Here is a 24,937-nt window from a genome sequence, read left to right as displayed (position 1 = left end):
TCCCAGTCCCCGCTCTGTAACGAGCGATCGCGTGTGCCCGTCGGCGATCGCGCCCGCTGGGCACACGCACGGGAGTCGGGGGCGAGCGGGGGGCGCACGCGCCTCCGGCGGCGCGCACGCGTCCCTAGTGGCGGCTCAAAGAGCCGCCGTATAGCTACGGGCTCTCGCCCAGGAGAGCCGACCTGCCACCGTAGAATGACGGCGGCTGGTCGGCAAGCAGTTAAAGATGATTTTTTTTTTTCCATCATATTTTAATTTTGTGTCTCAAGTTGTAAAATGGATGTATTTAATAAATGTATAAAAAGTGAGTGAGATGAAAAGTGCCCCCACTTTGCTACTTGTTGATCTATGTTCCATCAAGCAGACTAAGGACATGGATTACTGAAACCATGTTCTGTGGTCTGAGGCCACGATAAACTTCTTTGGTTCAGATTGTGTCAAGCATGTGTGGCAGCAACCAGGTAAGGAGCACAAAAACAAGTGTGTCTTGCCTACAGTCAAGCATGGTGGTGGGAGTGTCATGGTCTGGGGCTGCCTGAGTGCTGCTGAAACTGGGGAGCTACAGTTCATTGAGGGAACCATGAATGTCAACATGTACTGTGCCATACTGAAGCAGAGCATGGTTCCATCCCTTCGGAGACCCCAACCACCACTGCCTTGCTAAAGAAGCTGGGGGTAAAGGTTGATGGACTGGCCAAGCTTGCTTTCAGGGCTAAACCCTATTGAGCATCTGTGGGGCATTCTCAAACAGAAGTTGGAGGAGCGCAAGGTCTCTAACATCCACCAGCTCTGTGATGTAGTCATGGAGGAGTGGAAGAGGACTTCAGTGGCAACCTGTGAAGCTTTGGTGAACTCCATGCCCAAGAGGGTTAAGACGGCAACACAAAACATACACCGCTCAGGCCAACAAGGTGCAATGTCTCTCCAGGTGCTTGCCCTGGTTCACCACCGTTACGGAAGTATGTAGAAGAAACATTAACCTTGGTCCTGTATCATCTGTCTGACATGCGACAAAGGTTTCTGTCAAGCAAACTTCTCAATCCCGTGTGCGGTCACTTTCTTCTACAGGGTTAAGGCAGTGCTGTAAAATAATATTGTCACTTTGGGCCCCCTTTGGATGTTTTCACTTTTGTTGCCAGCGGTTTAGACATCAATGGCTGGGTGTTGAGTTATTTTGAGGGGACAGTAAATTTACACTGTTATACAAGCTGTACACTTTACATTGTAGCAAATTGTAATTTCTTCAGTGTCGTCACATGAAAAGATATAATAAAATATTTACAAAAATGTGAGGGGTGTAATCTTGTGAGATACTGTATCATTAAAACAACATAAGTAGACACGCTTGGTGTACAATTGTAATACTTTTCCCTTGACACTCCAGGTATAATCATGGTAGGAGTAATTGTTGGATCAAAGAAAACCGGGATAAACCCAGACAATGTTGCCACTCCGATTGCTGCTAGTTTTGGAGATCTCATCACCCTTGCTATATTGGCATGGATAAGTCAAGGTCTTTACACCTGCATTGGTAAGTGTATATTCACTCTTTATTGTAACCGCTTAAAAAATGTGCCATTGTAGGGGTGAATTCTTCCCTAGGGCCCACTGAAACTTTTCCATACTGATGCATTTCATTAACGCACACTAGGGTTGTCCCGATACCACTTTTTTGAGACCGAGTACAAGTACCGATACTTTTTTTTTTTTTCAAGTACTCGCCGATACCGATACTTTTTTTTAATGTCATGTGACCGTGGCTTTTTTTTTTTTTCACAGTGATTTATTATTATTTTTTTAGGGGGGGGGGGGGGGTAGTGTATTGTCAGTGTTTTTTTTTTTTTTATTATTATTATTTACATTTTATTTTTTTAATTATTTATTGCAATTTTTTTTAATCCGCCCTATTGGGGGGGCTTTGGTGAGATATCAGGGGTCTTAACAGACCTCTGACATCTCCCCTTTAAGACAGAGAAAGGGACTAGGGATACAGGTTCCCCAGTCCCCTTCTCAGCAGCCTCCGCTGAAATGAATGGACAGGAGACATAGGCTCCTGTCCATTCATAAACCGAAGCATCGTAAACACAGGTTACGATGCTTCAGTTATGTGAATGGACAGAGTCAGTGATCACTGACTCTGTTCATTCAGAACAGGTAGGAGCCGGGTTTCGTGGCTCCTACCTCCACTCTCCATCCTGACGAGGACAGAGGGAGTGGAGGAGGACATGGAGGGGAAACATAGCACAGAGGGGGACAGCAGCAGGAGGGGGGACACAGGATATGCAGCATGGAGGGGGGGAGCAGCATCACGGAGGACGACAACACAGAGCATGGATAAGGACATGAAGAAAGCAGGATCACGGAGGGGGACACTGAGCGTGGAAAGCAGCATCACTGGGGGGGGAGAGCAGCATCACGGTAGGGGACACAGCATGGAGTACAGCAGGAAAACGTAGGAGCGCCGACAGCAGCATCACTAGGGGGGGACACATGACACAGCATGGAGATCAGTAGGAGCACAGAGGGGGACGCGGCGAGCGGAGGGGGAGAGCAGCATACACCCGCCCTCTCCGCTTGCAAACTCTGCCCGACCTATTCGCTCAAAACCTCCGCCCGCTGACCAAGTATCGGGTTCAGGCATCGGGAGCATTTGCGCGAGTACTTGCTCTGTATCGGTACCGATACTAGTATCGGTATCGGTACAACCCTAACGCACACTCATTTTTGTTTTATGTTGCTCTATAATGTTCATTGTGTTTAAACAGCCCTTTTATTTGAATATGCTGTTTGTGAATTGATGTTTGCTTTTTGTATGCCTCATATGCTTGCCCTCTGCTGCACATTTGAATTTGGGGTATGTACAGGGGTGTTTTAATTTTTTTTTTTTTTTATGTTCTCTGTTGAAACATCTTGCCTAGATCAGGCCTGATTACCTGCATCCTTGGCTACAGTGAGAAAATGCATGGGGTTTCCAGGTTCGTTGCAGGGGGACCAGGAATGAATGTTTTTCAATCGCCTCCTACTCTCCCGGTGTTGATGGAGGAATGGGAGAGCCCGGGAACCACTGTTAGGGTTGGAAGCACTTTCAGAGCCCCATAAAAGTGATCGGGTGGGACTAAAGCCACTTGGATCATTTTTACCTGAAACTTAATTTTTTGCTGTAAAAATCGATACCAAGCTTGCTTTAATCCTATGTATACAAGGGGTTAAACTATCATGAGAATTGGCTAGATAAAGGGAGCTTAGAGCCCAATCAGACTGACCCCCTTGACCCATTGTGTTAAAAATCCAACATACACCAGAACACACAATAATGTGTTGCTCGACCTTGTGGTGGGTTGCAATGCATGCGTGTTTGAGGTGCTTTGGGTTATGCAGGTATTGCATTGCATTGGAGAGGTGTGAATGGGTCCTTAACCCTTCATTGAAAGACATCTCTTACTTACTTCTGTCAATCATAATAAATAATAAAGCAGATTTGTTAAAAAAAAGCCATTTACTTATTTTCATGTAGTCTGTTTGGTATAACCATATATTACATCAGTTTACAGATTGTTTTTACTGTTTAGAGGTACTCCTAAATATCAAGGACATGGAATTGGCATTTGATTGTATCACTTATGATGATCCTACAGAATAGTCTCTCTTTTGGTGATCCTACAGATTTATCTCCTTTTATGGCGATTCCGCAGAATCGTTTTTTATCTCAGGTTCACACTAAGCTGTGGGAACCAAGCCGTGCAAGTTCAGCTGAACTCTCACGATTTCACTACCACATGTCAGTCCCGACTTCAGCTGTGATATCACAGACATCTGTGTGGGTTTCTGCACAGATATCAATGAAAATTGCACCCCATTTTGCAAAAAAGTAGTACAGAAACTACTTTTTGAAATCAGTGCGGCGTCGCACCGATTAGGATGGTGCAATTGCCGCCGATTTGAAATTTCAATCAAACCGCATGTCAAATTGCACCAATGTGAAACAGGGCTTATGGTGAGCACACAGAATTGCCTTTTGTATGGTGATCCCGCAGAATCCTCTCTTTTTATGGTGATCCCGCAGAATCCTCTCTTTTATGGTGATCCCGCAGAATCCTCTCTTTTATGGTGATCCCGCAGAATCCTCTCTCTTTTATGGTGATCCCGCAGAATCCTCTCTCTTTTATGGTGATCCCGCAGAATCCTCTCTCTTTTATGGTGATCCCGCAGAATCCTCTCTCTTTTATGGTGATCCCGCAGAATCCTCTCTCTTTTATGGTGATCCCGCAGAATCCTCTCTCTTTTATGGTGATCCCGCAGAATCCTCTCTCTTTTATAGTGATCCCGCAGAATCCTCTCTCTTTTATGGTGATCCCGCAGAATCCTCTCTCTTTTATGGTGATCCCGCAGAATCCTCTCTCTTTTATGGTGATCCCGCAGAATCCTCTCTCTTTTATGGTGATCCCGCAGAATCCTCTCTCTTTTATGGTGATCCCGCAGAATCCTCTCTCTTTTATGGTGATCCCGCAGAATCCTCTCTCTTTTATGGTGATCCCGCAGAATAAAATGTTCAATTGACTCTTCATTTATTTAGAGTTATTGCTCTCTAGTAGTACTTCTTGTAATTGGTGGGAATGCTATAAATGGCATTCCCAGTACTGTTATTAGTTTTTTATTATTCTTAATTTTAATTTTATTCCGTACGTTTTTTGGCTCTGCTTAACTTCTGCATACTTTCAGCTATTGAGACCATTCAACTATTAAAATGTTCATCTCTTTCAGCTAATGATGGGACTTCTTCAACTTTTTTTTTTACTATTTATACTTTTTAAAATATTACGCTTTTAGACACTTTTTTTTAACATTGAAGTCAATGAGAACATGCTTTTTACCCCTTAAAAGCTTCTCTGCTACCAAAAGTTTCAGCTCCTTCATACTTTCACCTACAGACACCAAACAAACTTTAAAACGTTCACAAAATATTCAGTTATCCTTCGGCTATGACTTTTCAGTTTGATATCTTTTACAGTTTTTGTGAAAAAGCAGTTTGTTTAGTGATTTTTTCAGAAAATGTTATCGATTATAATGTGTTTCTATGGTGCTGGGGTAGAGTGGGATGATGATGATGACATTAGAGCAGAGAGCTGTAAAAAAAAAAAAAAAAAAAAAATCTTTATAAAGGGGGAACAAATTGCTCTCACGCCCACAAGATCTACTTGTCATACACAATTTATATATCAAAACGTTGGTATTGTTGTCTACGCATTTTGTGATACGCATTTTACTTTTGGCTGGATGAGCTTCCAAATGACAAGTGTTCCACATTTTCTTCCATTGACTGTCATGTAAAACATTCTTCAGATTTCCCAGTGAAACGCACAAAGAACCTCCTTTTTTAAATCGCTGACATGACCACATTTTAAAGTTTATCAACATAAATTTCATACCCATACGTTCACAAAAGCCATATGTCTCCAACGGTGAAGTCGCTGTTTCGATAGCATGTACTGTTGTGGATTTATTAAGGTTTGTTTGAAGGGTTCTCTCACTCATTAGTTGTGGGGATTAAAGGGGTTCTAAAGGTAATTTTTTCCCCCTAAATAGCTTCCTTTACCTCAGTGCAGTCCTCCTTCACTTACCTGTTGTGGAGAAAACCTCTTTAGGGGGGAGGGGGCGACCAGGCAAGTCAGGACACTCTCTACTTTGCAGATAGAGAAAAAGAGCTGTGTGTTATTAGGCATCCTGCTCGCCCCCTCCCCCCTCAAGAGGCTTTCTCCACACCAGGGAGAAAGCCTCGCATTACTGTGTGGAGTTGGACAGAAGAACAGGAAGTGAGGATTTCTCAGAAGAAATAAGGACATTTAAAAGCAAAATCGAAGGATGAGGTAAGTGAAAGAGGACTGCACTGAGGTAAAGGAAGCTATTTAGGGAATTTTTTTTTTTTACCGTTACAACCCCTTTAATGATCAAAAAGAGGCTTTATAAGTACTGAAGAAACATTGCTTGTATGTCCTAAAGATAGTGTAGTGGTTATGGTGAATGGCTTTGGTGTGGGCTTAGCAATTCAGCTATTCTGCAGGAAATGCATTTTCTAGTTATTAGTGGGAATGCTCTATAGCAGGGATATGCAATTAGCGGACCTCCAGCTGTTGCAGAACTACAATTCCCATGAGGCATAGCAAGACTCTGACAGCCACAAGCATGAACCCAGAGGCTGAGGCATGATGGGACTTGTAGTTTTGTGGGGAAGAATTTTTTTTTTTTTTTGCCGATCCGAAAAATGATCCGATTCGGGACTCTGATGCGAGGAGCGATCCGAACCATCAATCTTTTGATCCGTTGCACCCCTACTTTCTTCCATTGACTGTCCTGTATAAAATTCTTCAGATTTAGACATTAATGTCTCTGTGTTAGAGATGCACGATTCTGGGAAAAATGAGAATCGCGATTCTTTTGTATAAAATGAAGATCACGATTCTCAATTTTATTTATTTAAAGTTATTTTCAACACAAAATGGAGCTTATGTAGTTAAATACAGAATATGTAAATCTGACGGACTGTTTACATGTTAAATTTTAAAAGCCGCAGCAAACCTGCTGACCTCACATGCTTGCTAATGTGAAAGAACACCTCTGATTTTCACATTTAACTAAATCAAAGGTGTTCTGTCACATTAGCACGCATGTGAGGTCAGCAGGTTTGCTGCTGCTTTTAAAATTTAACATGTAAACAGGCACCTACCCCACCACACCTTTACCTACCAAGCCATTCCTCCACCTACCCTGCCACACCTCTACCTACCAAGCCTCTACCTACCCACCGCCACGCTTCCACCTACCACACCTCTACCTGTCAGAAGGACCTCCCCTAACGTGCACCAGGGACAGGAGGACCTCCCCTAACGCGCACCAGGGACAGGAGGACCTCCCCCTAACGCACATACATTCCTCTCTCACATAAGCAGAGGCTGCCCACAATAATGTATACAGAGTCCGGGTCCTGCGCTGGTTGCGCTCACCATCTTAAAGGAGCCACGTCCTTATTTTTGAACTTTGTGAATTATGCCTGTAGGATCACTATATGGATCTAATAGGGACATGGACTCCTTTTAAGAAGATGTTATTGTGAATGAGATTTAACCCTTTCAGTTCCATGGCTGAAATAACGATCTCTATTCTTATAACATCTTTTCAGTTTCTCGTTATTACACCCCAATTATTTCTCTATTTTTAACCCTTTCACTACGAAATCATTGATTAACCCTTTAACTGCCAAACCAATAGTCCGCCCCCCCCCCCCTATTTGTTACATTATAAATAAAAGAAAATCCTGTTTATTTTTAGTGTTGGATGCAGTGGAGAGGGATTATTAGAACCTGTCGGGCTTTTTTCTTAAAAAAAAAAAAAATAAATTGTCAGTTATTTTAATTTTTTTTTTATTTTGCGGATTCATCATGAGTTGTTTTTGAAATCTCTTCATGACTCAAAAATAACAGACGATTTTTCTTAACCACTTGCTTACCGGGTACTTAAACCCCCCTCCTGCCCAGACCAATTTTCAGCTTTATCACTCTTTGAATGACAATTGCGCGGTCATACAACGCTGTACCCAAATGACATTTTTTTTTTCTTTTTTCTTTTTTCTTTCCACAAATAGAACTTTCTTTTGGTGGCATTTGATCACGTCTGCAGTTTTAAATTTTTTGTTAAAAAAAAAAAATACAAAACCGTTTTATATTTAGTGGGAATGCTTCAGCAGTCCCACTATTAGTTTTTTTTTATTATTTATCTTTAATTTTTATTGAAGTTTTATTCCGTACGTTTTTTTGGCTCTGCGTAACTTCTGCATACTTTCAGATATTAAAACTATTCAACTTTTTAAAATGTTCAGCTCTTTCAGCTAATGATGGGACTTTTTTTTCCTTCTATTTATACTTTTTAAAATATTACGCTTTTTAACACTTTTTTAACATTGAAGTCAATGAGAGCATGTGATGGGGGGCAGTTTTTTGATGGGGGGGAAATATGATAGGGGGAAATATGATGGAGGCATTTTGATGGGGGCAGGTTTGATGGTAGAAATTTTATGGGGCTTCTGCAAAAGGTAATTACTTTTAAAAACATGATAATTAGTGGGAATGCTGATTCTCACTTCAACTTTTTCTTACGGATTTAAGCTATTCATCCAGTTAGCTATTCAGCATTCCCACGCATTTTCTACTGGAAATGCATTTTCTGGTGTGATTCTGTTTCCAATATGCCATAACTTGTCAGAAAAAAGGATCAAGCCTTCTGAGTTCCCCTGATGGCTAGATAAAGGAGGAATTATTTGCATACAATGTCATAGTGTTCTGGAGTGTGTCTGGGCTATGGGCTGACCTCACCTTGGCCTTGGGCTGGTTTGTTGCTAACTTAACGCTGGCAGGATATGGGAATTTTCATCCTGATGTGCACATTGACATCACACTGTGAGTTGCTGCCTGGGGCTTGTAGCAGACGTCTGGAATCCTTTACCAATAGATCCGTTCCCCATTCGAACTCTGGCAATGCATGAGCCTGTGTTACCACTCGTATAAGTGTCGGCTGTCAGGATTCATGTCTGATTTGACCACCTGCATGTGTGGCTATGTTTGAGAAGAATGCCTCCTTGGCAGATCAGTAAGATTGCAGTTTTCTTAAAGCGTAACTCCACTTTTGTTGGAAAAAAAACAAAAAACCATTCCCTTCTGGGTGATCATGTACATTACAAGGATTATAACAACTTTTGTTGCTTTTTACTACCTTTTTGTTGTTCTAAGGCTGCGTTCACACTTGAGCATTTTCAGCTCATAAAACGCCCCCGAAAAAATGCCCAACAAGCAAAATCCCATTCATTTAAATGGCCCCTGTTCACATCTGAGCGTTCTGTAGCCTGAAGCAATACGCCTGAAGTACATGAGCTTCTTTTTGGGCAGATTACAGGCTTTTTTTTTTTTTTTTTATTGGTGACCTTTTTGACCTTTTGAAAAATCACGGTAAAAAAATGCGATATTCTGCCTGAAAAGGAAACCCTCTTTCCAGAGTGTGAATGCAGAAAACTTTTTTTTTTTTTTCCTGTGCCCATGTAGAAAAGTGAATCTAATGGAGCCGTTTCATAATGATCAATCGGATGTGTACCTGCACAGCACTAATGAGGAAATCTGCTGGGCCTGCGTCCCTTTACACATGTTCCTATTGGGAGCATCTCACCAAAAATTACATTTTTGTTCCAGAGGATGCCTGAAATCTGACTTGTATCTTGGAGCCCTTTCACACTGGTGCGTTTTTGCGGTAAACGCTATTAAAACGCTCCAAAAACGCCCTCTCCATTGAAATGAATTGAAAACACTGTAAAATATTTTAACGCTCCGCTATAGGCGTTTCCAGTGTGAAAGGGCTCTTAGTGTAGAACTCTGGAGAAAATCGGTGATCCAATCACACAAGCAAAAAGTTATGTTTCTGGGGGCATTTTGTACACATTCTGTATACAGAACACCTCCAGGTAGCCATATTGCATTCAATTTTACAGAAAATTACAGAGCTTTCCATTGCAATATGACTTGTCGCAATTGTATACGCTACTTGTTTTTAATTTATTTTTTGTTTGCGACGTTTTCCCCACGAAAGTGGAGTTGGCTTTTAAAGTCATTTTTTCACCATATATTCTACTTTTTTGCAATGATTTTAATAGAATACTTACATGGTGGTCTTTGTAATGCCATCAATATGATTTTGTTAAAATAACAGATACCCCTGCAGCTATTGCAGCATATACAGTGAGGAAAATTAGTATTTGAACACCCTGCTATTTTGCAAGTTCTCCCACTTGGAAATCATGGAGGGGTCTGAAATTGTCATCGTAGGTGCATGTCCACTGTGAGAGACATAATCAAAAAAAAAAATCCAGAAATCACAATTTATGATTTTTTAACTATTTATTTGTATGATACAGCTGCAAATAAGTATTTGAACACCTGTCTATCAGCTAGAATTCTGACCCTCAAAGACCTGTTAGTCTGCCTTTAAAATGTCCACCTCCACTCCATTTATTATCCTAAATTAGATGCACCTGTTTGAGGTCATTAGCTGCATAAAGACACCTGTCCACCCCATACAATCAGTAAGAATCCAACTACTAACATGGCCAAGACCAAAGAGCTGTCCAAAGACACTAGAGACAAAATTGTACACCTCCACAAGGCTGGAAAGGGCTACGGGGAAATTGCCAAGCAGCTTGGTGAAAAAAGGTCCACTGTTGGAGCAATCATTAGAAAATGGAAGACGCTAAACATGACTGTCAATCTCCCTCGGACTGGGGCTCCATGCAAAATCTCACCTCGTGGGGTCTCAATGATCCTAAGAAAGGTGAGAAATCAGCCCAGGACTACACGGGAGGAGCTGGTCAATGACCTGAAAAGAGCTGGGACCACCGTTTCCAAGGTTATTGTTGGTAATACACTAAAACGTCATGGTTTGAAATCATGCATGGCACGGAAGGTTCCCCTGCTTAAACCAGCACATGTCAAGGCCCGTCTTAAATTTGCCAATGACCATTTGGATGATCCAGAGGAGTCATGGGAGAAAGTCATGTGGTCAGATGAGACCAAAATAGAACTTTTTGGTCATAATTCCACTAACCGTGTTTGGAGGAAGAAGAATGATGAGTACCATCCCAAGAACACCATCCCTACTGTGAAGCATGGGGGTGGTAGCATCATGCTTTGGGGGGTTTTTTCTGCACATGGGACAGGGCGACTGCACTGTATTAAGGAGAGGATGACCGGGGCCATGTATTGCGAGATTTTGGGCAACAACCTCCTTCCCTCAGTTAGAGCTTTGAAGATGGGTCGAGGCTGGGTCTTCCAACATGACAATGACCCGAAGCACACAGCCAGGATAACCAAGAAGTGGCTCTGTAAGAAGCATATCAAGGTTCTGGCGTGGCCTAGCCAGTCTCCAGACCTAAACCCAATAGAGAATCTTTGGAGGGAGCTCAAACTCCGTGTTTCTTAGCGACAGCCCAGAAACCTGACTGATCTAGAGAAGATCTGTGTGGAGGAGTGGGCCAAAATCCCTCCTCCAGTGTGTGCAAACCTGGTGAAAAACTACAAGAAACGTTTGACCTCTGTAATTGCAAACAAAGGCTACTATACCAAATATTAACATTGATTTTCTCAGGTGTTCAAATACTTATTTGCAGCTGTATCATACAAATAAATAGTTAAAAAAATCATACATTGTGATTTCTGGATTTTTTTTTTTGATTATGTCTCTCACAGTGGACATGCACCTACGATAACAATTTCAGACCCCTCCATGATTTCCAAGTGGGAGAACTTGAAAAATAGGGTGTTCAAATACTTATTTTCCTCACTGTATGGCCAGCTTAAAAAGCATGATTTATCAACCTGCAATGGTATAATGTGATGACAACTTCTTTAGTATTAAATTTTTTACAGAAATGTGTAAATTTAGAACTGTAGCTAATGAAAACTTTAGAGTACTCTAGAATACATAGCTTGATTAGATTTTTGTTTCTTAAAGTGGAGGTTCACCCAAAAATCCACTTTTTGACATTAGCTCCAGCATACTGCTAACATCTACAGTATGCTGTTTTTTTTTTTTTTTTTTGTACTTATCGTTATATGAGCCCTTGTTATCCGGCTCCAAGCGGGGAATCCTGCGGGGAATGTGCGTTTCTAAGCGAAGAGGAGTTGATTGACGGCTGCTAAGGCACGTCACGCCTTCCGAAAATATACAAAGTCACACTTGGGCGTTTACGGCGCCTGCCGTGTATAGCTGACTGCGCAGGCGCCGTAAACACCCGAGTGTGACTTTGGGTATTTTCGGAAGGCGTGACGTGCTTTTGCAGCCCGTCAATCTTTGCTTAGGAACGCCTATACCCGGAAGTAATCCCCCGCTCGGAGCCGGATAACAAGGGCTCGTATAACGATAAGTACAAAAAAATCAGCATACTGCAGATGTTAGCAGTATGCTGGAGGGATGTAGCTAATGTAAAAAGGTTTATTTTTGGTGAACCCCCGCTTTAAACTGCATTTAGTGTAGTAGTACTTGTTTTATCTTGTTTCTACCACTAGAGGGCGCTCTAGACTTGACAAATGTTTTTTTATGTTCATTTGGGATGCTCAGTGTCAATGTGTATTATAGTTCTGGGTCTCCAGAGATGTGATTTTTCCATGAACACGATTCAGTCTTTCAAATCTAAAAGGTAGGTCCATCCAAATGTTGGTCATAAGTGAAGCTGGGTGGGCTGAGTCAGCCCCTGGCGTTTTACATGTCTTGAATGCTCAAACGGCAAGATCCTCTGGCTGTGAGAATGGCTACGCTCCTATTCATCCTTTTTTCTTTTTTTTTTGGCCACATTTAGGGCTGCAACTAACTATTATTTTCATAATCGATTAGTTGGCCGATTATTGTTTTGATTAATCGCATAATAGCCTTAAAAAATAAAATTAGCATTTTTAATTTTTTTTGGGCAGATTACAAAACACAAATTGCAGCAAAAACACATTACATGCTTTTCTGCAGCTTCTCCATTGAAGTATATTGAACCAAAAAAAAACAAAATAGCACCGTTTTGCGTTAAAAAGTCCTTGCCCTTTCCAAATACGCAGTATCTGAAAAAAAATCATGGATGTGAACGTGTCCCATAGGAAAACATGTAACTGAACTCTAGTGTGTTTCTGCAAAAAGTACCAAAAAACAGGTGTGACCCGGCCTGAGATGTTTAGTAACATAATTGAGTTAAAAAAACAAAAATAAGTACAAAAAGAGCAAATTGCTACTGTAAAGGGTTTTTTTTTTTTTTACTGTGGGACAGTGAAAGTAATATTTACAGTAGTGATTTGCTTTTTTGTACTATAAAGGGCTAATTTTATTATTTTTTTTTTTATTTTTTTTTAACCCCGTTATGTTACTGGCCGATTAATCGATTATGAAAATTGTATTAATTTCATAATCGATTAGTTGTTGATTAATCGATTAGTTGTTTCGGCCCTAGCCACATCTGTGTGTTTCATTACTTTCTGTTGCACCTATAATATAAACTTAATGTAGAAATCCAATATGGAGCTTTAAACCTTCTTATTATGGTCATGCCAGGTGTGCAGATGAAAAACATCCAGCACAGAGTTCCTGAGAGAATTAAATTGTCAGATCGTTTTCGCAATGCGACATCTGCCACGTGAAAAATCAGTTTAGGGTGGACTTGTGTTTTTTTTTTTTTTTTACATTTTAAGTCTAAAAATAGGGTTTGACATCAGTGTTCATAAAATGTCGGTGACCTAAGAAAGTTGGAAAGGTCATCATGAATTTTTAGAAAATCAAAGTATAATGCACGCTAATATCTTGCTGTTTTGATACAGATTACGATGCAGTTTTAGTTTTCCTCTAGAGGGCGCTAGGAACCTAAATGTTGTTGCAGATTTCTCTAAGGAGCCTGCTATAGACACAACAGGGTTATAACATCAGCATGGTGCTCAGGGTTTAGAAGGCAGCCAGTACACAAGAGAAGGGAAGAGGACTCACTTCAGAGCGATGTTCTTACAAATCCACCAATGCTTTCTTATGGCACTCTATAACAGCATTGGCAAATGGGTACCACTCTTCCCTCAGTTTGCCCTGCTCTTTCCTCCACCCTTAAAAGGTTCTCACTAGGTCTCAAGCTGATCAGCATACACTAGTTACACTCAAGCTGCAGCATCAGCCATCTCTCTCCAGGTCTCCTGGAGGGAAAAAAAATCAATTTCCTTCAAAAAAGGATCACCAGATCCGATCAATTATTTGACCCTCGGTTTCTCTGCACCCATTGTTAAAACTGCCCGTTTTTACTGACCCCCCCCCCCCCTTATGTATACGGGGCTTAAGAATACACATGCTTGTTATGTTGGATCAAATGTGCAGGAACTCTGTCATGCCCCCTGCTTAAACCGTATCAAATAGTGGGTGTGGCCAAGTTGCACTAACAGTGGGAGTAGCTTAAAGTGGCAAATACCAGGGGTGCGTTATGTGCGAAGTTCAAGGATACACTATGTACAGAGTGCAGGGTCCAGGGGTGCGCTACGCACAGGGTCCAGGGTTCAGCTCCTTCACAGGCTGTGCACCTGGGCAAGGATGGAGATCACAGTGCAGATTACCACATGACACCCCATCCCATATTACCACATCACTTGCGACTTTCTTATCCCCGCCGTGAGTGCAGGGCAGACAGGAATCTGAGATCCACTGAGGGGAAAGCTGTCCTTGTAATCGCAGAAGGCTTCTGTGTTTACGAGTGCCAGTAGTGACCGGGGAAGTGGCGTGTGAGAGCCAGAGGTGGTGGCTGAAAAAAAGTTGTGGGTTCGAGCGCCACATGAAATGGCCTGACTGGCCAGATGCGCCCCACGGGTCTTGTGTTTGACATGTGTGGTCTACCCCAAACTTGTAGTTCTAATCGATTTACTGTGATTACTGCACATCCCTGATCTTTGCGCTTTAATAAGTAAAAATCTTTTTTAGGATTACAGATTTGGGGTCAGTAATCACTCTGACAAATGCCAACGGTTAAAGCTACCCTTTTATCTGCATACATTTGTGGATGAGAGAGTGAAGTTTCTCCTGAGAATACATTTAGTTTTGTCTTTCCTATTGATTAGAACTTAGAATTTCAGAAACAATACTTCATAATCTGTAAGAACAACCCACACAGAGGACGCATAATGCAGCTTTACCAGCTGTTCACATATTGATTACCTATGTACCACTAGCTTTAAAATGCTCTGGAATCATTTTGTTTAATATTTTGTCAAGTATAGGTACGTATATACTGTATGCACTTTATTTTTTTATCTAAAGTAGCTCAAAGAAGTAACGCCTCAAAAAATACATCACTTATATATTTTAATATTTCAATAAAAATTGTAACCTACAAATATGAATGTGTCGACGTTATCTACTTGAATACTACATATGACAGGAACCTGATGATTGGCTCCTTTGAATAAACTGTAGCACCAGTAGGGATCTGTCTTTATAGACTTGAAGGACATTACTCACATTGGCCACTTTTTTATTTTATTTATTACAGGCATTTTTATAGAGCCAACAATTTACAGAGTTTTACATATTGTGCATTCACATCACTTCCTGTCCTCCAAGGAACTTGCAGTCTAGAGCAGGGGTGTCGAACTCCTTTTCATTGTGGGCCACATCAGCATTATGATTGCCCCTTTTTAAAAGGGCCAGTTGTATCTTTAAGATTAGATGTCTAGCGCATCCCCTTTCCCTTACATTTAGATGTAAAGTGCCATCCCACCATCAGAAGTTGAGTCCCCCACTCTCCCTTGCATCACAGTGCACCCCCTTTCCTTATGCTGCTGCTGCTGGGAAGAAGCTGGATGCATTGCTTGAAAGCAGAAAGTAGGGGTCTGGAGGAGGACCAGAGGAGGGCTGGAGCTCTCCTGCAGCTGCAGGAGAGGTGTGAGGGCCACATGAAATGGCCTGGAGGGCTGGATTCGGCCTGCGGGCCTTGTGTTCGGCACCTGTGGTCTAGGGCTTCACATGCAAACATACTCATACTAGGACCAGTTTAGAAAGGAGACATTTAACTTATCCGCATGTGTGGGGAAAAAAAACAAAAGTACCCGAAGGAAGCCCCTGCAAGAAAAAAGAAAACATGCAAACTCCATGCAGATAGTGTTTTGGCTTGGAACTGTGGTCCCCAGTGCTGCAAGGCGCAAGTGATGAGCACTAAGCCACTGTACTAATCCTATAGTAATCACTGGATATTTGCTGTCACTTGTTGACTTGAGTACCAGAACTTTGTCTAGTAATTCAATGTAATATCAAACCCTCAGTTGGCCTGACTAAATTTGTGCACCCCCTAATTTAAATATGACCTACCCTTCCTGTCAAAGCCACACCCCTTGCTGTTTAATACCCACCCTAAAATTTTTGAGTGGGGACACTAGTTCTGAGGGCCTGGGAGGGGGGCAATGGATTCCCTTAATTTGCATTTCCTCTCACTTCCTGTTTGGCTATGGGGCAGGAAGTGAAGGGAAATCTCCGCAATGGGACAGGGATGGTAAAAAATAAACTGACAGGGGCTATAACCCTCCCTTACTCTATCCAAAATGGGGGGGAAGAAAAAAAAGTGTTGCCTATAGTGCTACTTTAAGCACAATTTTCTGATAATTTTATGGAGAGGATTAAGAAGATATAACCATGTCAATGGTGCAGCAGAAAAATATAGCACAGTGAGGAAATTTTGTGGTCCAGGATGATAGGACTGTCAAAATTAGAAGAGGAGCCCCACCCCCACAGTTGCAGAATGCCGGTCGCCCGCATACCAGACGCAGTGTGGCCGCTTTATGGGGGCGCTAGACTAATTTTCCTAACAGTGTAGCGCAAGCCGGCAGGGACTTTTCATGCTGCCCCCCTGCAAAGTGCTGGCCTGGGCCTTGTTGGCCTAGGCCAGGATACAGCATTGGGCGCAGCAGCCGTGATATACCGGATGGTAAGGAGGTGCCGATGGCATTGCCCTGCTGTGGTCTCCGGCATCCTATGCACCTCTCCCCGCTGACCACTGCCTGTCACACTTAGTAGAAGAGCCGAGGAAGCTTCCACTAAGCTCCTCCTCTGCTCTTACCTGCCTAATCACAGACCATGCGGAAGAGCCTGGGAGGAAGAATATTTTCCCGCCCCCCCCCCCCCCCCCCCCCCCAAATCGAGCCATGTGCTGTATCCGAGGTCTGTGTTGGGGAGGAGGGGGGGTTTGGTGATTTTATTCTTCCTTTTTTTTTTTTTTTTTTTTTTTACACAGCTGGGGGGAGATGATGATTTACAGTAGATTGGGGGGGGGGGGGAATAAGGGTACATATGGTAGGCTTGAGATGCCAATCCAGTCTAGGGTAGGAGGAGGTACACTGCTGACCCCTAAACTCCACGCACTGTACACCACTGTACTCTGCGCAGCCCTGAGCTCTGCACACTGAGCCCCGCTGAGCCCTGCACTCTATACACTACGCACCCCTGAACTCCCTGTGGTTGAGTTCCTGCACTTGAGAAAAAAGTGTGTGTGTGTGTGTGTGTGTGTGTGTGTGTGTGTGTGTGTGTGTATATGTATATGTATATGTATATATATATATATATATATATATATATATATATATATATATATATATAATATATATATATACATACATTCTCTACACCTGCATATACGTCCTAATGCAGTTGGCTGCGCACACCTATGGTTTAAGCCCTTTCAGCAGTTGATTTAATCACTTAATGAGTTTACAGCTCCTTCCTTTTTTTTTTTTTTCTTCCAATTCTTGCCTCTTTTTAGTTAAAGCTGGTACCATGACTACTGCCCCGGACTTCCAGTTTCAGTATGGCTCCTTTATCTTTCTGCATCCTATGGAGCCACACCTTAACCACTTCCATACCAGGCACGTATACACCTTCCCGCCCAAGCCAATTTTCAGCTTTCAGCACTGTCGCACTTTGAATGGCAATTGCGCGGTCGTGCTACACTGTACCCAAACAAAATTGGCGTCCTTTTTTCCCCACAAATAGAGCTTTCTTTTGGTGGTATTTGATCACCTCTGCGATTTTTTTTTTTTTTTGCGCAACAACTAAAAAAAGACTGGAAATTTTGAAAAAAAATTATGTTTTTATTTTTTTCTGTAATTTTTTTTGTAAATAAGTAAGTTTTCTCTTTCAATTATGGGCACTGATATGGCGGCACTGATGGGCACTGATGGACATCGATGAGGTAGTACTGACGGGCACAGATGAGGTGGTACTGATTGGCGGCGCTGGTATGCGGCACTGATGGGCGCTGATATGCGGCACTGATGGGCACTCATAGGCGGCACTGATGGGCACTCATGGGCGGCACTGATGGGCACTCATGGGCGGCACTGATGGGCACTCATGGGCGGCACTGATGGGCACTGTGGGGTGGCACTGATGGGCACTGTGGGGTGGCACTGATGGGCACTGTGGGGCGGCACTGATGGACACTGTGGGGCGGCATTGATGGACACTGTGGGGCGGCACTGTTTTCCTTTTGTTGCCAGTCAGTGCCCATTTGTGGGCACTGATTGGCATCTTTATTTTTTTTTCCAGACTTTTTTTTTTTTTTTTTAGACTTTTTTTTTTTTGCCCCGTTTTTTTTTCTTCCTGCCCTTCCCTGGTGGTCCAGGGTGGGCTTCCCTGGTGATCCATGTGGCGATCCGAGGGGGGGCTGCGCTGATAAACAATCAGCGCGAACCCCCCCTGTCAGGAGAGCCGCCGATCGGCTCTCCTCTACTCGCGTCTGTCAGACGCGAGTGAGGAAGAGCCATCGACGGCTCTTCCTGTTTACATTGTGATCAGCCGTGATTCGACACGGCTGATCACGTGGTAAAGAGTCTCCGTGAGAGACTCTTTACCGAGATCGGTGTTGCGGGGTGTCGGACTGACACCCCGCAACAACGATCGCCGCGATGCGCGCCCCCGGGGGCGCGCAGCGGCTCAGAATCCTGAGGACGTCATATGACGTCCGGTCAGGATTCTACAACCACTTTGCCGACGTCAATTTGTCATTTTGTCAATTTAAGTGGTTAAAATGTTTTTAGTTCTCCACATGAAGGGTATCGTGTATTTTTTTAATTTTTTTTTCCTAGTACTATCTGTAGTAACATGGTACAATAGTTTACTGCGAGTGATATGGCTGAAGTACAAAAAATGTAATGGACCATTATTGCATCTTGTTAGGTCTCCCATTGCCCCTTGTGTAATGGGAGACCTAATCCATAGAAGCTGCGCTTCCCATACTCTGTGCCAATGATGACCAACAAATCTAAAAACTGCTTAAAGTGGAAGTTCTTTCCAACACCAAACTATACTTAAGTCTACTCCCACCCTCATTATAGGCCTATTATTTCTACCCTGTGAAGGAAAGATCTGTATACTTACTATGCTGAGGGCACTCTGGTCTGGTAACATGATTGGGTTCCAGCACCAGCTTCAGCGAAGATGAGAAACTGTGGGGCATCCGTTGTCCACTCTCCCTCTTCTACACTGAATTAGGTTCTGGGACCCGATCATGTGACCATATCAGAGCACCCTCAGAATAGGTAATTATACAGATCTTTCGTTTCACAGGGTACATAGAATAGGCCCAAGTTGGCCATTGAAAGCTAGACATTCCTGCTGAACCGGCCACATTTTGATCAGTCTGTGGGAAGGCTGGTTGTACTGAAGTCAATCCATCAGTCATCTTCAGTTGAACCAGCCTGCCATGTTTTTTTTTTTTTTTTTGTCCAATCTCTGTAGCAAGTTATAGCAGCAGTGATTGTATTCTGCTCGTGGGAAGGCTCCCTCCCGGCAGAATACAATGGACCTTTGGGGGATTCCCCCATCAACGCTGACTGAGTTGATGGGGGAATCGAGCAATTTTCCTTCCTATTTTTTCTCTCTTGGTTGAAGGAAAGAAAATTGCCTTAGAATGAGGGTCAAAGTAGACTAGGTATTAGTGTTTGACTGAACTTCCATAGGCTCTATAATATTGGGCTATAAACCAGATATTTTGTATACACAGGTAACCCAGGGGGAAAAAAACGGAAATATTTTAATGACTGTGCCCACGTAAATGAGGAATACACCTTTTTTTTTTTTTTTTTTGGATTTGTGGTAGAAGTGAATTCTACAGGCATCGTGTTTTGTGTTTTTTTTTTTTTTGTTTTTTTTCTTTGAAACAATAAAATAAGCTTCTGTTTTGGTTTCAATGGTGTTTATTAAAGAGTTTTCAAGTTTACAAAATTATGCGTTACATTCACAAAATTTGTTTAACAATATGACAGTAAGAGCCGGTTCACACAGGGGCGGCACGACTTCGGGGGCGACTCGGCCAGGCGACCTGAAAACGACTTCCAAGGCGATTTGCAAAATGACTTCTGTATAGAAGTCAATGCCAATAGCCCCGAGTCGCCCCCGAAGTAGTACAAGAACCTTTTTCTAAGTCGGAGCGACTTGCGTCGCTCCTATTAGAACGGTTCTATTCACTACAATGGGACGCGACTTGTCAGGCGGCTGTGTCGCCTGACGAGTCGCGCCAGTGTGAACCGGGTCTAACCCTGCAGGAGCAGCATATTGCGGGCCAAGTAGCAAAAATAAACGGCATAAGGCGTAATCTCAGGGACAGGCCCAGCAATAAACAAACTTGGCAAGTTCAAACATGTGTCCTCTGGGGTCAAGTATCCCCCGGGACAAACGCCACTCCCGCAGGGGCCCCCTCGACACTAGGGCCCCCCACCCAAATGAGTAGGGGAGGGGAGCCTATCCCCCAGGCCGAGCGGACCCCGAGCCCGTCGGTCAAAGCCAGCAGCAAACCATTTTAAAGCGGTTGTAAACCTTAAATTTGCACTTTTACCTACAGGTAAGCCTATAACAAGGCTTACCTGTAGGTAAAAAGAATATCTCCTAAACCTGTACGGTTTAGGAGATATTCCCCTCGCAATGCGGGCGGCGCATGCGCAGGGGGGGATCCACGGCGGAAGATCCGGCAGCCGCCGGACCTTGCCGATTTTAAATCTCCCACGCGCATGCGCGGGAGTGACGTCATCGCCGCTCCAGCCAATCACAGCGCTGGAGCGGCGATACCCGGAAGACACGCCGGAGCAAGATGACATCTCGCTCGGCGTGAACCAGGTAAGTGTTGTTCACCTCGTTTTGAGGTAAGTATTTCATAATCAGCTATTATGCGGTGCATACTAGCTGATTATGCATTTTGCCTTGCAGGTAAAAAAAAATAAAAAAATTATATATGCGGTTTACAACCGCTTTAATAATACTTACTAGTGTAAGAGGTAAGAAAAGAACTAGGTAGGCAGGCAAGAAACAAAGAAAAGTCATGAAGGTGATGGAATACCTGAGAGAAAGGGAGGGGGGATGGGGGGTTCTCGGTCCTGCAATAAGCTTCTGTTTTGAAAAGACCCTAGCAACCAATCAAATTAAAGCCTGCAGTGCAAATTGAAATCTTTAAATTGACGGTCACTATAGTAGCAAAATGTAAAGCAGGCTGTAAAAGATTATGTATAATATTAGGCTTTCTTGTGGGAGGGGGAGTTAAATCTTTGCAGTCTTAAATAACTGTGTGCGCCATTGGTACGCAACCCTTCTGGGGTGTCAGATACCCGGTCCCCTGCTGGGTGCTACAGTTCCTTCCCCCATCTTCAACTTTACTACTGTGTCCTGTAAGTATTGAACTTTTTTTTTTTTTTATAGGCTACTACTTTAAGTTTAAATGTTTGAGTTAAAAGTTTAAGGCCCCTTGCACACTGGGGCGTTTTTCATGCGGTACAGCGCTAAAAATAGCGCTGCTATACCGCATGAAAAATCATGCCCTGTAGTGTTCAATGTTCACCGCTCCTATACCGCGCCTTCCCATTGAAATCAATGGGAAAGCGCGGTAATACCGCCCGCAACGCGGGCGGTATTAACCCTTTTTCGGCCGCTAGCAGGGGTTAAAACCTCACCACTAGCGCCCGAATATCGCGGTAAATACGACAGTATAGCCGCGCTACAAATAGCGCGGCTATACCGTCACCGCGGCTGCACGCCTCAGTGTGAAAGCAGCCTAACTGTTTGCAATGGAAAATACTTATTTTTTCGCTTTAAGTTTTGACCTGTATGAATGTCAGCAAAAGGCCAAAATGACCAGTATTACTGCTATTATAAAATTGTTTACAGTTAACAGATTGTCCTTTTATTATTTATTTTGTTATGATTCCACTGAACTTCAACTTGATTGAAAAATGCTAATGAAACCTATAAATTGACAAAAACTCAATCTTCCATAATGTAGTTGTAGAAATGGGAAAGGAGGAGCTAGTTGGTGTGAAGCTCCACTCAAAAACTTTTAATTTCTTTCTTTAATTTTGGTCCTTTGAGACATTTTTCCTCCTATCCTGTCACTCTGACATGACCGGATCTGAAGAGGAATGTTTCCCACGGTGACACCAGGAACTAATTTACGATTTGACAGACTGTCCAATGCTACACAAAACCTTATCTTTGAAAATAATAATGTGTTATGGTCATTATTTCAATAGGTGTCCTCATTGGGGATTTTTTTTTTTTCTCAATGCCTGTTCTTCTGAGCCCAATACAAAAAACGGGGTGTAGATGTTACCTGCACAGGGAGACCTTGTCCCCAAATGCAAAATTTCCCATCACTTCTTATTCTGACAAAAATACAATATTTGTTTATCGATTTATTTTTATTTGCTATAAAATTTAAATGCTGCTATTTTATTGTGTCCTAGATTCGTATTCATTTGCGTCACCACTGGTTGGTACTTTCTTTGTGGCTCTGACTCCAATATGGATTGTAGTAGCATCCAAGCACCCAGCGACAAGAATTGTCCTGCATTCTGGCTGGGAGCCAGTCATTACTGCAATGCTTATTAGCAGGTAGGTATCTTTCCTATGATTTTTGTATTGATTTAGACAATAGGTGTCGCTAGATATATTTCGATCTTTAGATGATTGGATCATTAAGGTAGAGCTCCAAGACAAATTTTAAAACCTTTTCAGGAATGAAAAACTAAAGTCACTTATCTTAACATAAAACTTTTACATACGCACACATATTCATACAGGTTTAAAACTGGGGTGGAGGGCATGTGCCTGGACGCCAGATTGAGAGGGATGTCGCCTTCCCCATGCTTCAGAGGGCCCATGCAGCCTCCCTGTTACACCTAGACAAGAGGGGCAGCTGGGGGTGGAATTAACTAACTGTATTTTCCTCCTGCAGCAGCTGAAAACCAGCTTTCTCTTCCGTTCATGGACAGACACAGCAGCCTTTGACCTTGGGGTTATATCCGCTTCCTAAGGTCAAAGGCTGCTGTGTCCGTCAATGAACTCAGAGAAATGGATTTTACGGTGAGTACAAAAATCCTATTTTCTCTTCCGTTCATGGACGGACACAGCAGCCTTTGACCTGAAGCGGATATAACCCTAAGGTCAAAGGCTGCTGTGTCCGTCCATGAACTCGGAGGAATGGATTTTACGGTGAGTACAAAAATCCTATTTTTTCCCCTCTCCTTCCCATCGGCATTTAGCTGCTGCAGGAGGAAAATGCAGCTGATTGGTTCTAGTAAATGCTGCCCCTGCCTCCCCTCCTGTCCAGGTTCAACTTCTTTATACTGCCTACCCTCCTCTGCAGCGCTTCCTCCTCTCTTTTCCAACTGTCCAGCTTTCTGCTGCAGGGGATCGTTTCATGATGGAGAGCATGGGAAGGGTCCGGTAAACGTAAATTTACCGGCTTCTTCCTTTTCAAAATTAACACAGTGAGTGTTCAGCAACGATTTGCTCCTGTGTCCATTCATAACTGAAGTGTAGTAAACGGTTTACTATGCTTCAGTTTGTGAATGAACAGTAAGCCACTTAGCACAAATCACTTCCCATTCATTCAGCTGAGGCTGCAGAGTAAGGGAGTCCCTTTCAAAACTGAGACATCAGGGATCTGTTTAGACCCCTTATAATTCACAAAAGCCCCCAATAGGGCTCTTAAAAAAAAATTGTTAAAAAAAAAAAAATTTAAACCATCCCCTGCTGTGACTGACATCCACTGCCCTACTGACACCAACCTGTGCTCTACTGACACCGTCCACTGCTCTAATGACTTACCCTAACCTGGAGATGAGAAGGTGGAGAGGGAGGCATACTAAGGATGGATGGTGGAAGTGCCCTAGGGATGGGAAGATGGAGGTGGTCTAAAAAAGATGAGTTATGGTGGGGGATGGCCTTGAGTTTGGGATTTGGAGGGTGCGTGGCCTAAAGAAGAGGAGGAGGTGCCCTAGAGGTTGAAAGATAAAGGGGGCATTTTGCTTTTTCTTAGCAGCTGCATGTCTATTTGAAATAAAGCAAGGAAACTATCCAGTATTATTTTAATGTGCTTTTACTTAACAAGAATGCTGTGTATACAAACTACTTGCAGTTACAGGAAAACCGTACAAGACATGAAAAGTGTAAGTATGCATACATACATGCACACACCGTCTATCTCTCCCTAGTAAGTGAACATTGTCAGTAGTCTGCATGCAATTATTGATGCACTAAAAGACTTGGCTTCCATCATAGCTGACCTATGATTTCCCAGCGAACAGGACCGAGGACAGGACAGTAGTTGTAGGAAAATAGGTTCTTGATCTCGGCAGTCTTTCTTTCTTCTGGTGGCTCTTCAGTGTCTCTCTGGTAAGGGGGAGGCAGAGAGGAAGGCAGTAAAAAAAATCACAAAAGTAAAAGGTTTATAAGCATTTATAAAAAGCTCTACATTTTTACAATAAAAGTACTTATGCGATTTCTATAGCTACAAGGTTTGCTGTTGTCATTCAAGCACAGATGGCAGAGGAAGACTATGGGGAAAGTTCCACTCTGAAAAACAAACACCATTTTTATTTGACACCAGATAATGCATAGTACAAATTTTGCATAACAGTCATCACAATAAGATAAGTTATGATAATGACACATGGTGCCTTCCCCAGCAGGGTTCTTCCATCTCATAGATGCAATTACATCCGTATGACAAATATGCATGAAGATATAGAGCTGAATTCATTTAAACTTTTCACAATATGGATTATCTCTCAGTTGGAAACAAATCTGTATCCCGATCTTTTACAAACCGTAATGATATAATATATGAACTTGTCATCTGCACTGCCAGCAATGGTAGTACATATATAATATAAAATAATGAAGAGACTGTATTCTCTTTGCTTCTGGTAAACCTTTCTTCAAAGGTGGCTAGGTAGCTTGTGTGACCTGCGTTGTGCATGCAAGTAGCCCATTCACTTCTGTTGGCCGTCCCACTTGCAGAAATGCAGGGAAAGAACCCTTTGTTCCTCTCCTCCCTTTTTGTATTTTTTAGTTGCCACACCGTCGTATG

At 42.8% G+C, this 24,937-nt stretch overlaps 1 protein-coding gene across 4 annotated transcripts in view; it reads left to right on the top strand.

Moving 5' to 3' along the window:
* The window catches only part of SLC41A2 (solute carrier family 41 member 2), a 124,502-nt gene that overhangs the window by 48,960 nt on the left and 50,605 nt on the right, over positions 1 to 24,937 (top strand). For all 4 annotated transcript variants that reach the window (XM_040344264.1, XM_040344266.1, XM_040344265.1 and 1 more), the window contains exons 6-7: positions 1,385 to 1,531; positions 22,308 to 22,455. In XM_040344264.1, the coding sequence (XP_040200198.1) occupies positions 1,385 to 1,531; positions 22,308 to 22,455 (295 nt within the window). The remainder of the gene's footprint in view (positions 1 to 1,384; positions 1,532 to 22,307; positions 22,456 to 24,937) is intronic.

The sequence above is a fragment of the Rana temporaria genome, chromosome 3, assembly GCF_905171775.1.
Source record: "Rana temporaria chromosome 3, aRanTem1.1, whole genome shotgun sequence".
Classification (NCBI taxonomy): Eukaryota; Metazoa; Chordata; class Amphibia; order Anura; family Ranidae; genus Rana; species Rana temporaria.
The sequence above is the reverse complement of the archived record's forward strand: the minus strand, read 5'-3'. Positions and strand labels throughout refer to the sequence as shown.